We start from the raw sequence: 16,943 nt of genomic DNA on the forward strand, positions 1-16,943 counted from the left end.
CTCTTTCGTGGTGCTGCTGGATTTTGTTGACTTTGTAGTCAGAGTCGGTGTCTTCCAAACATTCAGTGTCCTCATGGTGGACGCTTTCTGTAGATGGCGCACTTTTGGAAAGCTGCAATGCCTTCATGGCCCCTCCAGTGGTTTCATCTGCCATGACCTCCTTTGTTGCTGACTTGCCGGGTTGTTGTTTGCGTTGTTCAAAGGCGTGCCTCCATGCTATCACCGATAGCTTAGGTTGAAAATGGTCATGCAGTTTCTTCTTGAGGTCAACATACTTGACAGTTTCTAGAAGTGCCGGGGTGACCAAGTTCTCAGCGATATTGAAGGTGGCTGGGCTGCACACACAGAAGAGGGTCGCGGCCTTCAGCCCATCTTGGCTGACTTGATTTGCATGTAGGTAGTTCTCTACCTGGGAAATGTAGAACAATCATCTCTCTGGGTGTGTCATGTTGAACTCTTCGAGCTTTCCAACCTTTGCCATGGTGCGTAGTCTTTGCGGCTTATGTCTTGTGTTGCCTTGTGCTGCTGGCTTCTGTGTCGGCCCTGGGATGGATCCTCAAGGCGGGGTGGTCTCCAGCATGTCTTGCTAGGCAGACCGAGGGGGGGGGAACCCTGTTCCCTACCAGGCTCTGTGCTGGTCTTACCCCCTAGTGACTTCAGGCTCTTACAATGAAGCAGCACATTCCACCTTCATTGCCAGTGTTGTGTAGCTGGTTCTTTGAGGGGCATTGAGTGAGACAGGAGGTTGAAACAGCAACAGGCTTTATTGAAGGTCAGAAAATAACAGAAGCGAAATAGGAGCTGTTGCGCAGCTATTTATACAGTTGGCTGATAGGCGGTGACGAATAGGCTTAAAGCAGTGGTTTCCCACCCAAAGCCAGAAGGAGACAACCAGTCCAGCAACCATTACAAACATACATGTGAACTTAAGCTCTTAGCAATGGAACTAAGCAATTAGCAAGCAGTACAACATAAGCAAACACTTACAGCATATAAAGGACAATACATTACACCTCTCTCTCTCTGTCTCTCTCTCTCTCTCTCTCTCTCTCTCTCTCTCTCACACACACACACACACACACACACACACAATGCAAATACATTGTTACAACATTTACCTAATTTAAAGAATGAAAAATGGACAAACATATTTTTATTTATTACTCCTTATTATTAGCTCTTTACTATTTAGCTCAGGCTTTAGAGCAATTATATAACACTTGGGGAAAAAGATACAACCCAGCAAACCAGCACTGGAGGTCAAGATGGAGAAGATCTCCACAACCACCATGTATTTTCCCTTGGTGCTTAGGTAAGTTGGGACAAAGGTGACCCATACACTGCAAAACACCAACATGCTGAATGTTATGAACTTGGTTTCATTAAACGTATCAGGCAACATTCTGCCAAAAAAAGCTACAATGAAACTGATTAGAGCCAGAAATCCCAGATAGCCCAGAACACAGTAAAACATGAAGTCTGAACCTTCATTACATTCTACTACAATTTCTTCAGTCAAAGAATGCATGTCGAGGTGTAAGAAGGGAGGAGCAGTACACAACCACACTATACAAAGGACTAATTGAAAAACAGAGCAGAATAGGACCATAAAAGTACCCAATCTTTTCCCCACCCACCTTCTCATTTGGGATCCTGGCTTTTTCGCCATGAATGCTAGAACCACAGTGATGGTTTTTGCCAGCACAGAAGAAATAGCCAAAGAGAAGATAATGCCAAATGTGGTTTGCCGGAAGAGACAGATTATAGTATGAGGTTGGCCAATGAATAGGAAGGTACAGAGGAAGCAGAGCAGGAGGGAGATGAGGAGAGTGTAAGTGAGGTCTCGGTTATTGGCTTTGACAATTGGAGTGTGTTGATACTTAATGAAAATCCCAAGCACTAAAGCTGTGATTGCAGAAAGTAAAACTGCCATGAAAGCTAAGCCAAGACTCAATGGTTCATCATAAAGGAGAAAATTTAAACTTTTGGGAAGACATCTATCTTGGTTACTGTTTGCATACTGATCATCTGGACACTGGATGCAGTTGTCCATGTCTGAAAAAAAGATAAAACAATAACATTTCAGTGTCTTGAATACATATCTATTTTTATCAAGGATTTGTGATCTTTCTTTTCTTTTTGATTCCTAAGAATTGGATGAGGACAGGTGTGGTGGAGATCCAATTTCTCAAATATGTAGGGGGTATCTTGCCCATTTCTTTAAATAATAATAATAATAATAAAAACATTAAAATTTGCAGTATTAGACAACTTAAAACATTTTGTTTTTAATTTATACAGATTGTTAATATTCAGCTAATATTGTTTCTCTTAAATTTATATCTGAATATAAACTTATAAATCTATCAGTATTTTAAAATGTTTATTTGAAATTCAATTTAGAAGCAACTTAGATATTGCTTCACTTGTTCAGATTTCTTATTGTAAGCAAAGCAAAAGAGGAAGTTCTCTTTTCAAAGCTCTTCCTGTCTATTTTAATCTCACTGACATTAACTATACTGTCATTAAAGTCTGAGTAGAGAATGTACACAGAGAGGGCGGGGGAGTGAGTGAGAGAGAAGTATGGTAGAGAAATGGCAAATTCCAGTATGCTGCTTTATACATGGCATTATTTCTTATCTCTGTTCACATAATCCATGTGGCTATGTGAAGGTGAAAACTACTGTGGGACAAGGAATTCTTATTTCCTGAACCTCTTTAATAAGTTAAATTTAAAATTCAGGAGATTCAGCTCAGGTAATTACACGAGAAACAATGGGAATGATCAGTTGACTCTTTTTCTCTCTGTCTCTATCTCTCTCATTCTCTTTGTGTGTGTGTGTGTCTGTGTGTGTGTGTGTGTGTGTGTTTGTGTGTGTGTGCCTTTGAGTCAGTTTTGATTCCTGACATTTACCCAAACAAGTCCTTGTAGGTTTCTTGGCAAGATTTCAAATGTTGTTTGCCATTGCTTCTATCCTATGTTTGAAAGAATATGACTGGCTCAAAGTAACCCAGATGATTTTGTGCCTATGGAAGAACGAGAACTCATACTGTCCCAATTTCTTGGCTGATGCTTTAGCCACTATACCAAACTGGTTCATATCAGCTGACAACACAAAGCTAATTTTGCAGTAACTAGATGTGTTTCCCTTGTAGGACTTTCAGATTCTCAAAGTGTAAGTTTATTATGCAAAGTGCATTTTAATCTAAAATAATATAAACAGATATAATTGTCTCTTTCTGTTTCTTTTCTCTAGTACATATCCTTTTATTTTTGACAAAAAATTTCCTCTGTGCATTTTCATACTCATGAAAGAAATGTACTATATTGCAACATTTGGAAAAATACAAAGCAACAATGGGTTATGTTTTGATTTAGATTTTAATTTAGAAATTCCACATTTGGTTCATTCATAGTAATTACGCTACACTACTCTCCCTCAAGAATTTATTACAAAAAATATTTTTGCTTAGTCCAGAAGATCACTGCCAGTCATGTTAGATCATGCTGAGCTAGACAAGAACATAATTTGTAGATGCTGCTATGGGCTAACATATTTCTTTGGTAGTATAATTCCTGGCTTTATTTTTCAAAAATTAAAATAATCTAAAGCATTAAAGGGAAGAGGGGAAGATCAATGGACAGATTTGTTTCCATAGGCAATCCCATCCCTGATATAGGACAGGTTTGGAAAAAAAAATCACATTAACCGGCCCCCCTGCCCCCCCGCCCCCAAATATGTCATCATGGCTTAGAATTCTATGCAAAGAAAATCTTTATTTGATTAAAAGGCTAAATAAAATTTATTCATTCTAAAATGCTAATTTATTGTATTACCTACCATTCTGGTTAGAAATTTTCCCTTTGGGACATGAAACACAGTCATAGCAACAGAATGGTTCCCCGTCTTTCTTTCTTCGAACAGAACCTGGATGGCAATGGTCATTACATACTGAAAATGGTGGTGTCTGTTAATAAACAGAAAGGAGGGAAAGCTTAGCAAAATATTTTCAAAGGGTTTTTCTCATTGAAAAGGGTTTTCTCATCAAAGAGAAAGTCTTTATGTGAAACATATTCAGTTATTCTAGGACATAATTCTAGGACCTTGATCTTGATAGATTGAAAAAATTGCTTTACTTTTTGCATTAGTAAGCTAACATTCTATTCTGATTCTTGAAGAAGTTTATAAAATCCATAAAAATGCACATCCATAGATTTTTTCACAGATTTCTGTAACATAGAGATTTTCTATGCAAATTCCTGTCACATATATTGTAAATTATCCTATACATTTCTTTTTCCTCACATTATTCCCGCGCTATGGTGGGCTCCACTTAAATTATCCCATACATTTATATTCATATAAATTTATCAGATGTATTATTTTAGTATTTTCCATGAAGTAAACATTAAACTATCATAGATAGACAGTCAGATAGATAGTTCTACTGTCTCTAATGTATTCTGCTGCCTATAATATGGAATGTGGAAAGTCGAGATTTTGCACATATTTATTTATTTATTTATTTATTTATTTTATTATATTTATATACCGCCCTTCTCCCGAAGGACTCAGGGCGGTGAACAGGGCACATATAAATAGAGAATACAAAAATTAAAAAGGATTAAATAATAGCCCAGATAAAGACAATAACAATATAAAAAACCCCATTAAAAAACCTAACATCCCCCATCAGGCCAGGACAGCTTGTTCAAATAAATGGGTCTTCAGACCGCATCGGAAGGAGCGAAGCTCCGGTGCCATCCGGAGCTCGACCGGCAGCTGGTTCCATAAAGCCGGAGCGCCCACAGAGAAGGCCCTCCCCCTGGGGGCCACCAGCCGACATTCTCTGACTGGAGGCACCCTGAGGAGGCCCTCTCTGTGGGAACGCACAGGGCGGAGGGAAGTTGATGCCGGCAGCAGGTGGTCCCTGAGGTACTATGGACCCATACCATATTCTTCCAAAGAAGGAAATTTTCCTTACCGTCCTATCTCAACAGTCTATAATAAGACTTTACCTTATTGAAGTTGCTATGCCACAGGATGTCCCCATCATTAATGTATAATTGTATGGTAGATAGGACATGTGGATTTAACTTTCCTACTTTCACTCTGGAGAATGATTTGTTTGAGAAAGTAATCCAATTAATAATATCAAATCCACCTTCCAATTCACCTTGTTCATCCAAAGATATTAGGTCTCCAGCACTGTTGTTAAATGAAATTCTCCTCAAGAAAGGGTAAAGCTGAAACCCAAGATGGCAAAAGGAGTTTTTAATGAATGGTGAAGTGTCTTTATTATTTCTATTTTATATAAATATTGAATTGATATCCACTAAAATGCTCAGTGTGTATTGAAATCAAATAGCAAATAAATATAGGTATATAGAACACAATGAAACAAGTATAATAGACATAGATGTGCAGAATCTGCAAGAAATATAATAATAAAGTAATAATTTTGGAGGAAAAACAATGTGAAGTCTAGAAAGTGATGCTGATGGATCCATCTATCAATAAAGGAAACATGAAGGAAGTAACTAATATCAAAAATTTACCATGCATGGTCCTATTTTTATAAATATAATGTGCTGTTATTTTGCATTACATCTGAAACAAATGAGTCATAACAATTTTTTTAAAAAAATTGCTGAAACTTGTGATGAAGAAAAGAACTATAGTCTCTTGATTTCAGAAAGATATATTGCTAAAGAATATGGGTGGTATAGTAGTTAACTGACAACTGGACTCATAACAAAGGGATCCAGGTCCTGGTCTGCTCTCATCCATGGAACCTCATTCAGTGACATTTAATCCGATCTGGTTTGCTGTTGTGGGGAAAAAAATGGAGGAGGGAAGGTATTTACAGTCTTAAGTTCTGTATTAAAAGCAGAATATACATCTAACAAATATATATATAAAGCCCCTCAAATACTGGAATACCGCTATCATGTCACTCCTAGTTCTTCTCTTCTCTAGCTTGGAAACAATTCCTGCAACCATTCTTCATATGTTTTTGTCTCCAAAAAGTGCTCTTCTCAGCACTTTTTCCAAAGTCTCAACATCTTTTTTGTAATATGGTGACCAAAACTAGATGCAGTATGCCAGGTGTGGTCTTATTAAGGATCTATAAAGCAGTACTAATATTTCACGTGATTTTGATTCTATATTTCTGTTTATACAACCAAGGATTTCATTAGGTTTTTTAGCAGCTGCTGCACACTGCTGCCTCATAATTTTCTATGGGGAAATTATCTGAGAAGATATAGAATTATTTGTGATTGTGATCAATAGTCATGTGAACTTTACATAATGCTACTTTTCAATTGCCTATTTATGGCAATAAAATTGCTTTGAATATGAAATAATACCTGCCAAGGTTGGGGGGTCCCAAGTGCTGTCATCATTCTGTGCTGGGAATCCAGTGATTGCATGGCATCTAATGCATATGCCACAGCACAGACAGCATTATATACACTGTAGCTTTGGGCAGTCATCTTCATTTCAAAAAAAGGTCCAGGAAGGTTCTGCAATTTTTCTCTCCCAGTGCAAAACTCTGTATGCTGTTCACCAGTAGAGTAATTTGAAAATAAACAGTTGAAAGCCTGTTCCCAAAAATCATTGATAAAATTGTCTTTCTTTAGTAAATTAGGCTTTATGGTTGAAAGGAAATGTTGGAATTCCAACAGTTCCCTGGACTGAACCGCAAAAGACAAAGTCCCTTGGAACACCATTGTACTCCAATCCTTATGAAACTGTAAGGCTGGGAAGTCCCATTGGGCTGTCATAATCCATACTCTGTCTAAAGTGTGTGCTATGTCATTATTTTGAGTGAGCAAAAATTTCAAACTCAGTGCAGAATGAGTTTCTGCATATACCACAAGTGCCTTGACTTCATTGATCCTAAAAAAATTGAGTCCTTTTTCAATCTTCATATATGAGTCATGGATTTCCAAGAAGTTTGTTATGGAGGGCATTCTGTCAGTGAAAGCAGAACAAATACCACTTTGGGAAAGCATTGGCACTAAGGTCCGAACAAAACTTTCTCCTTTGTCATCATCCAGTGTGATGATCCCAACCCATATCCATTGGAAATGTTTAAGTAGTTCGACAATACCCTTATACTGGTGCTTTTCATTGGGAACCATCCGGGAAATGAAAGGGAACTGTATTTTAGTAGTCAATAGGGGATCAAACAAGTAATAAGAGACCTAAGGAAAAACAACTTTCTTGGCATAAGTAAAATAAAAACATGTGTGCTTACTGACATGGTACAATGAACCTTCTTCCCAAGTTAGCACCCTCCATAATGGTTGGATTTCCTATATTTTGAATATAATATATTCATAATTATAGCAAAATTAAATATTAAATGTATCAACCTTGCCAGGCATGTTCAACTGCAACTGCTAGTATGGCCAATTGTCAATATAATTGGAGAAGATTAGATTGGAGAAAATTTAAATAATTTAATGTCAGGACTTATTTATTTATTTAATTCCATTTATATCCCGCCCTTCTCCGAAGACTCAGGGCGGCTTACAAGCTTAGCAGTAGCCTTCATTCTATGTATATGCCTGCTTATTAGGGCTTTCACACACCCCCTAAGCGGCATTATTACAAAGTCAGCTTAATTGCCCCCAACAATCTGGGTCCTCATTTTACCTACCTCGGAAGGATGGAAGGCTGAGTCAACCTTGAGCCTGGTGGGATGCGAACCTGCACTAATTGCAGGCAGCTGGTGTTACTTAAGGATTCTTGATACAAAGCACTACTAGGAACTACTATTTCAAAAATACATTACTTCTTTAGTCCTAAGATCTTCTGAGAACATTTTTTTCTAAATTAATGTTTTTTTTCTTAATCCAGACTTTGTTTTGAATAGATTTTCTCAATGAAAAAATTGACTTGCAACTAGCATTTCTAATATCACAAAAGCAACACAATTTAATATTTCTTGGAATTAAAGACAGAAGCAATTTTTCCTCATTGAAATAAAATTTTAACTTCTAAGTTTCATCTTTTTTGAAGCCTGTTATGCAAACCAGCAGTAAGCAGTTAAACCCTCAAGATGGCTTCTGGTAACTTCAGATTTACCAAGCAGAAAGAGCATAGTATGGATTAGATTTAAGAGCTTAAATCTAAGGTTTCAATACAAACAGTTTGTATATAACTATCCAAACAATAGCACGTGATCAGGACATCTGTATATAACTCCAACAGTAATACATGGACTGATAAGACATACTGAAGTCTAGGAATAATGCTATTCAATACAATATTTTTTCTTCTTTTTAAGTGCACAGGTGAAACTTGAAAAATTAGAATATCGTGCAAAAGTTCATTTATTTCAGTAATGCAACTTAAAAGGGGAAACTAATATATGAGATAGACTCTTAACATGCAAAGCAAGATAGTTCAAGCCCTGATTTGTCATAATTGTGATGATTATGGCGTACAGCTCATGAAAACCCCAAATCCACAATCTCAGTAAATTAGAATATTGTGAAAAGGTGCAATATTCTAGGCTCAAAGTGTCCCACTCTAATCAGCTAATTAAGCCATAAGGCCTGCAAAAGGTTCCTGAGCCTTTAAATGGTAATTGCAAAAGACGTTGGATGTTCCCAAAGTGCTGTATCAAAGCACATGAATAGAAAGTTATGTGGAAGGGAAAAGTGTGGAAGAAAAAGGTGCACAAGCAGCAGGGATGACTGTAGCCTGGAGAAGATTGTCAGGAAAAGGCCATTCAAAAGTGTTGGGGACTTTCACAAGGAGTGGACTGAGGCTGGAGTCAGTGCATCAAGAGCCACCAGACACAGACGGATCCTGGACATGGGCTTCAAATGTCATATTCCTCTTGTCAAGCCGCTCCTGAACAACAAACAATGCCAGAAGCGTCTCACCTGGGCTAAAGAAAAACAGACCTGGTCTGTTGCTCAGTGGTCCAAAGTCCTCTTTTCTGATGAGAGCAACTTTTGCATCTCATTTGGAAACCAAGGACCCAGAGTCTGGAGGAAGAATGAGGAGGCACACACTGCAAGATGCTTGAAGTCCAGTGTGAAGTTTTCATAGTCTGTGTTGATTTGGGGAGCCATGTCATCTGCTGGTGTTGGTCCACTGTGCTTCATTAAGTCCAGGGTCAATGCAGCCGTCTACCAGGAGATTTTGAAGCACTTCATGCTTCCTTCTGCAGGCGAGCTTTATGGGGATGCTGACTTCATTTTCCCCACACTGCCAAAAGAACCAAAATCTGGTTCAATGACCGTGGGATTACTGTGCTTGATTGGCCAGCAAACTCGCCTGACCTGAACCCCATAGAGAATCTATGGGGCATTGCCAAGAGAAAGATGAGAGACATGAGACCGAACAATGCAGAAGAGCTGAAGGCCTCTATTAAAGCATCCTGGTCTTCCATAACACCTCAGCAGTGCCACAGGCTGATAGCTTCCATGCCACACCGCATTGAGGCAGTAATTGCTGCAAAAGGGGCCCAAACCAAGTACTGAGTACATATGCATGCTAATACTTTTCAGAGGTCCGATATTGTTCTATGTACACTCCTTGTTTTATTGATTGCATGTAATATTCTAATTTTCTGAGATTGTGGATTTGAGGTTTTCATGAGCTGCACACCATAATCATCACAATTATGACAAATCACAGCTTGAACTATCTTGCTTTGCATGTAATGAGTCTATCTCATATATTAGTTTCCCCTTTTAAGTTGCATTACTAAAATAAATGAACTTTTGCATGATATTCTAATTTTTCTAGTTCCACCTGTATATGTTTCTATGTATGTGTGACTTTATAAATATATAATTATTTTATAAATGTCATTTATACAGCAAAGTGGTGCTGATTTCTTAATAAGAAACCTAGATGTTTAAATGAGGGGTAAGTAAAACACTAAATTTACTAGGCTGCATATTGGATGAAACATCTCTGTTATCAAGTTCTTATTTTCTCTCTCATCATTAATATAAACATTTTACAAGAATTATGAAAGTCACTATACATATATAAATTTTCCTACCTGGGGAATTTTATAAATATTTGAGATGGTTGCCATATGAAGGGAAGTTTCTGAATGAAGTGCTCCAGTGATAGCTACCAAATTCTTCCCTGAATCACACTTGTAATTTGGAACAGTTGTTTTCAATCTATAGAGGAGATTCATGGTTGTCTGAAAGGTTAGCCTGTCATTGAAGTAGCTGTCATAGATATGGAATCCCATTGTTACATTAGCCAAGAGCCCTGGATTCTCATTGACTTCCTTCACAGCATACAAGAAAGCCAAGACTTGCTGGTAGTTCTTTATCACTACACTGTAAAGAAAGCATTGGTATAATCCAAGAATATCCTAGACCTTTGTAATCAAAAGCATATATTTCTTATAGAGACATCGGTTTCTCAGAATGGCACTCAGCATGGGGCAACAACCACATACTTCATTAGAAATAAAGTATATATAACTTTGAAATGATCAATAAATGACTCAGAAAAGTAGTTTTGCTACTTTTATGAAAGATTCACACCGGTTATTTGATTAGGCTAGTTAGAGAAAGAGACTTTTCTTATTGGTTTCTTTGCAGTTCTAGTGGTTTGCCTATAATAAGTTGATCAGATTCACCTTTCAATAGGTGAAGATAATATTGTGTGTCACAGGAAATCAAATTTCCAATTGTCCCCTAGGTTTAAAAATATATGTCTGAAAGGGGAAAAGAATTATGGAGCAGCAAAGTACAATATGATGTATAAGTTAGAAAAACAGCAATTGGCTGGGCTCAGACTTACCACTAAAGAATGATAAAACTTTTTCCTCCTTAATGGGATGCATGAATCCAGCCAACAAAATATAGTTATAGTAGATATTTCTTAGGACTCATTGAATTTAGTGAATTTAATTTAACTTTGAATTGGATTATGAGTATGTGTTCATTTTCAGTACCATGATTCGGTTCACTAATACACAAATGATTACCAAACTGACCATATTTACATGAGTAAAAATGAGAAAGATATATAGATGTGGTCCAAGATTTATTTATGCGAAACATTTTCTTCATTTTTCTTCCTTCCATATTCTTCTAGCCCTATAAGAATCCAATGACTAACATAACATTAAGAAAAGCACTTGAGAACCTGAGTATGGTCTCCCTGGCCCACATCTGACACTTGAACAACCCACTCTGCTGATTTGTGGAGCTTTGTCATGTCCATTGTGTTTAACTTTTAATACCTATTGATCAATATAGTCATCTCATACATGTTTGAAACATTAAGTAACACAGTAAAAGGGATGGAATCTAAAGGACTGTGAGAAAGAGAGAATATGATACATCTTCATTTATTCTGAGAAATCCAAGCTCTTAGAGATACAATGGTCATCAAGATGAAACTGCAGTAAATAAGAACCATTTTGCATCCAAAATTGAAGGAAGTGCCTCATACGATACAGAAAAGTAGTTGGGACACTGATATTGACAGATAATGAAAACAACATGATCTGGTGATCAGATTAATAGTGTGTAGTTCTCACAAATGAAAGCCAAAATGCAGAATTGAGAAAATGATATTCTAGAAAACCTGTAACCATATATTTAGTACAATCGTATTGAAATTTTCTATTTTGCTCATCCATTAAAAAAGGAAAATTTGCTTTCTCTTCTCAGTAATTATAATAATGTGCTCCTGGATATCTCACTGAAATAAGAAATTCCTTACATAGGATCTTCAATAAACATTGATCTAGGGTGTTCCTGGAAAGACAGAACCTTGAAAAAGGAGACAAACTGAGAAGAGATCCCTCCAATGACAAAGTCACCTGGCTGATAATATTCATGTGGAATTTGGAGGGCATCAATTGTGTTGCAGAGAATGGGATGCATCTTACATTCACTTTGGGTTAAAAACACCAGCCATAACATCAGCAGACATAGTAACAAAAAGAACATTGCAAATATAAAAATGAATCTGTTTCCTCCAAGGTAAAATTCAATGTCCCACTCTATTTCATTAATATCTAATGTTAGTTTTCATATACCAATCCATTGTCAACATTTTTTCATTTTCCTACTTTCTATCCATGGAACAAATACAAAAATGAAATGAAATGTTGCTGTTTTTCCTTCCCCAGTATCTGTCATGCCCTGTTCTAACATATATCTGTTCTGTTTCTGATTGTGGAACTATTAACTGAAACTTCATGCAAACATTAAACAAGAAACAACATTACCATCATTTGAGATAATGATATACTTCTCAGCTAGCTCCCCAAAGTATTCCGATCACAAGTAACAGAGTATCTGAAGAAAACATGTTTGTGATCTCATCTCATATCTGCTCCTCATTGAGAGAGGGAGGATATTTTTTTCTATAATAAGTAGGAAGAAAATACAACTAGAAAAAGAAGATTTGGAAAAAGGTAAAGAACATGCTTGTGATAAAATAACAAGAACTTGCAGTCAGCAACTTATGAATGGATAGGAAACTCACAGAAGAATTCCAAAATAGAATCCACAAAGTGGTCATCCACATATCTGTCTTGCTTGAATAATGAGTATATTCTGTAAACAGAAGTATTGCTGAATTGTTTTAAGAGATCAATTACTCCTGTTAACATTGCATGACAATGCATTTCAGTGTAGTTATAACTTCACCTTTTTTTACCTTTAAGATGAATTTATTTATTTTATTTATTTATTAAATCTTTAGGCTGCCTCTCCCCCTTACAAGGTGAAAGCATATGAAAAGAATGGAGTTCTATCTAGCCAAAGAGAATTAGCTTAAGTTACCTTTAAAAGGCACTTCTGCATCAATATGATTTTCCCCTCATTCATTCCTTGCCACTATCTAGCAAATTATTTAATTAAAATAATCTGAATTTATGAGATCATATTGTTAGAAACATTACATGGTCATATTAAAAAAGGAAGGAACCAATAGTGGAGAATATTTCATTATCAAAACTAGGTAACATTATCAGTGCTATCAGAAGAGAAGGGGTATGTATATTGTGTCATGAAGAGGTTTCTGATATTATAATGTTAGGACCTGCTAGGAAAATGGTTGCAGAGAAGTTAAATCCCTTGTTGACTCTTCAGAAAGCTTTAAATTATATTTCAATTGGACAAAAAAGGCAGCTAGGTTAAACTCAGAGATGTCCTTATAATATGGAAAGCTCAGGAGGAAATGTATTTTAATCTACTACCTTTGCAATGGTACAACCAAGCTGTTTCACTCTATCTTTCAAAACTTCTTTGACTGCTTTATTTCTAAAGCTATAGATAATTGGATTCAGCAAGGGGGTTACTACAGTGTTGAGCATTGTGGCTAACTTATTGAAATCCATTGATGAGCTTCCAGATGGCCTGACATAGATGAATATGGAACTACCATAGTAGATTGAGGCCACGGTGATATGCGAACTGCAAGTGCTAAATGCTTTATTCCTACCTTGGGCAGAAGGCATCCTTATCACTGTGACAATAATGCAGACATAAGAGATGGTAGTGACGGAGACAGAGGAAAGCAAGGTAAAACATGATGAGGCAAATTCTAAAGCTTGAACGAGGTAGGTATCTGCACAGATTAACTTTGTCAGGGGTCCTGTGTCACAGAAGAAATGATCAATTATATTGGGTCCACAGAAAGGCAGTTTTGACTTGGAAACTATCCCAATTGTAATGCAAACAAAACTGATGAACCAGCAGAAAACCACCATCAGTAAACAAACTTGGTTACTCATGATGGCTGTGTAGCGTAATGGGTTACAAATAGCTAGATAGCGGTCCACAGACATTGCTCCCAGTAGGAGGACTTCTGTGGTTCCTGCAAGAAAGTATAATGTGACTTGAAAAGCACACGCAAAGAAGGAGATGGACTTCTTCTCTGAAATGAGAATGCTGAGCATCTTTGGTGTGACAGTGGTGGTGATGATAATTTCCAACCAGGAAAGATGGCTCAGGAAATAGTACATAGGGGTGTGAAGACGGGAGTCCAAGCGGATCATGAGGATAACCAGAGCATTACCCATTAATGCTAAAACATACATGATCAGGACAATGCAGAATAGAGGCAGCTGCATCTTCTGGAGATGGGAAAAGCCAAGTAAAACAAATTCAGTGACAGCATTTCCTGAGATATTTTCTCTGCTCTTCAAGATCATTGGGTCAGACAACTGTAAAACAAACAAGCAAAAAATCCACAAAACAATATTACTTCTAAGAATTCTTAGCATGAAACAAAAGAATAAAAACACATTAGGAGAAATTATGAAATAATTTTGGGTATCCCAAATCAATAAAGAATTTGGTCCCTGGCTCTACTTTCCAAACCATCTGAGAGAATAAATATATCTAATATATTTAATCTATCTATATATTATAATTCACATACATACCCAATTCTCACACACACTCTCACCAGAGTCTAAATTTATTTGTTTTTCTTCCAAATCTATCAACAGATTTTTTTTCCTGGTATATGGAAAAAAAATCACAATAATCTCTTTAATCTATCTGGTTAAACAAAAAAATAGTAAGGTGGTGGCCAGAAGGCTGAATGTATGAGATCCATGTACTAGTTGTTGTTAGCTTGTTGTATGTATTTATTTGTTGTCCAAGAGAAAATTAGCAAATTACTGGCAAACTATAGTGTGAATAAAAAAAAAAGAAAAAATCTTTCCCAACCTCCAAAGACTTTGCTATCTCTTCTGTGGGAAGAAGTGACCAGTATAACTAGAGAAAGGATAGACAAGAGAACAATCTCTTTCTGGTGGAGATCATTCTTCAACAGAGGGGCTTTTGATAGAGATGTCACAGCCTGAAGGACTGGAAGTGTTGTGAGCTTGGGTTTTGAATAATTCATCCATTGAAACTACTGAACAAAACCTCATGAATATGTAGGCATGTAGTAGACATTGCCACAAACAGCAGACATATCTAAGAAATGATTAAATGTATAAATGAAATACATTTGATACAACTTCACTCCCAAAAGAATCATCCAAATGGAGCATTGTTGATTATTAATATCACTGCTTACCTTCAGGCTCTGGGATTTCCTTGAAATTTTGAATTCTTCATTCAGCATCTGCAAAATTCATCATATATAGTTAAGGGTGGGAAACATGCAATGAAAAGATTCAAAATTATATAATCATGACTGCAAGAGGTACTTGCATATTACTTAGATGAACTCTTTCTGTACATATGAAGCTTAATCCAACTATTAAAATAAGATAAAATAAATGAAAAGCTTCTCTTGCAATGCATTTTGCTTTCATGACTTTCTTTTTCAAATCATATTCAAAAATTTTGATAAAATATATTAATGCTGAAGGTATTAAGAATTTATGCATAACATACAGGAAACATACAGGGAAAAAAGAAAATACTATCTGTTTGGCATAAAATTCTTAACTATTACAAAAGATGTGTAGAAGAGCATCACTGACATCTTAAATAATCCTCAGATATATTTCATTTAAGCTAAACTAATCATTTGGGGATTTAAATAGAGATTTTGGAAATCCAGGCAATTGTACTCTTCTGGGAAATTTGTTTTTCAAGACTAAATAAACATTGGCTTCCCGCAGTACTGTGATACTGATATTTAAATAATATCAAGATATCTGTTAAATTTGAGAGATGATTAATTGCTATTGATAGGTGATAGGTTGAAGAAAAAAAACATTTGAAGTTGATTCTGAGAGAAAACCTTCAGGAACGACTAAGTTCATAAGTTCTATTCTGTTTATCAGATATAATAATGAGCTCCATAGTTAAAAAGTAAATTAGATTGTGGATGCAACTGAAGTATTTAGAGTTGTATCTGTCAATTTCAAATTACCCAGACAGGATGTTGGGGTTCAGGACAATTTTCATCTTTGGAGGGATTCATTCATTCATTCATTCATTCATTCATTCATTCATTCATTCATTCATTCATTCATTCAAATATAAAACTGCCCATTCTGGGAGGCTTACAAATTATGTATAAAAACATAAAAAACTATATCCATACAGTATTATATTAAGGGGCAATAAAAATGAAATAAAATAAAAAGTTAAAAAAGGTGGAAGGAAGGCCTTCAAAGAGCTAACCAACCCCATGGCTACATTCTCCTCTCTGAGTCCCAAGTGAGTCTGCAAAGCCAAGTCTTCAGACATTCTGCAAGGCCAGGAGAGTGGAACCCACCTCACCTGTTTCAAAGGGTGGGGCAATACCTTCAAGGTGCTCTTTTCCTGACCCAACCAGTCAAAATTCTTCAACTGATAGAACCTGCAACATACCCTTCCTGCCTAACCAAGAAGGACAGGCTGATGTAATGGAGTGAACATGGTTCTGCATGTATCCTCACCCTATGCTATGCTGGGCTTTGAAGGTCATAATCATGTAGAGTCCATTGCAATAGTCCAGAAGGAGATCACCAGGGTGTGAATGACTGAGGAAAGGTAAGTGACACACAACATGAAGTTATGCAAAGGCCCTCCTAGCCTCAATTGCCGCCTACTCTTTGAGTAGGAGCCAGGAGTTTAGGAGGAATCCCAGATTATACATTGGGTCTATTTGGAGTAGTGTAACCCATCCAGGACCAATGATAATAAATTCCAAGATACAGAGCCCCCCCCCACTCATAGCCACAGTTGTAGTCTCTTGTTCTCCATCCAGGCCCCCAGAATTACACACTGCAAAAGAAAGTCCACAGCATCACCCAATCCAGAATGGAGATATATAGACGGGTATCATCAGCATACTGGTAATAATCCATGGTGATGGATTATCTCACACATCAGTTTCATGTAGATGAAGGAAGAAGAGGACAGCACCAAACCCTGCAGTATCCTACAAAGCAGAGTCTTTGAACTGGACCCCTGTTTCTTTACCAACACCAATTGAGATTGACTTTGAAGAAAGGAGGTGAACTAGCATAAA

The 16,943-nt window shown here is 36.8% G+C and overlaps 2 protein-coding genes across 2 annotated transcripts; both read right to left on the reverse strand.

Moving 5' to 3' along the window:
• Nucleotides 1-1,153: 1,153 nt before the first annotated feature.
• On the reverse strand, nt 1,154-11,893 carry LOC308678725 (vomeronasal type-2 receptor 26-like; the record flags this gene model as incomplete). The annotated part of the gene is made up of 6 exons (XM_081345960.1): nt 1,154-2,055; nt 3,843-3,969; nt 5,021-5,248; nt 6,374-7,213; nt 10,039-10,330; nt 11,730-11,893. 6 exons carry the CDS (start codon nt 11,891-11,893, stop codon nt 1,154-1,156), a joined length of 2,553 nt encoding a protein of 850 aa, XP_081202086.1.
• A 1,310-nt stretch (nt 11,894-13,203) lies between these two features.
• Nucleotides 13,204-14,040, reverse strand: LOC308678726 (olfactory receptor 6M1-like; the record flags this gene model as incomplete). Its single annotated transcript, XM_081345961.1, has 1 exon — nt 13,204-14,040. The coding sequence occupies one exon, from the start codon at nt 14,038-14,040 to the stop codon at nt 13,204-13,206; it is 837 nt and encodes a 278-aa protein (XP_081202087.1).
• Between the last annotated feature and the right edge of the window lie 2,903 nt (nt 14,041-16,943).

This window comes from Vipera berus (genome assembly GCF_964194415.1).
Source record: "Vipera berus genome assembly, chromosome: Z".
Classification (NCBI taxonomy): domain Eukaryota; kingdom Metazoa; phylum Chordata; class Lepidosauria; order Squamata; family Viperidae; genus Vipera; species Vipera berus.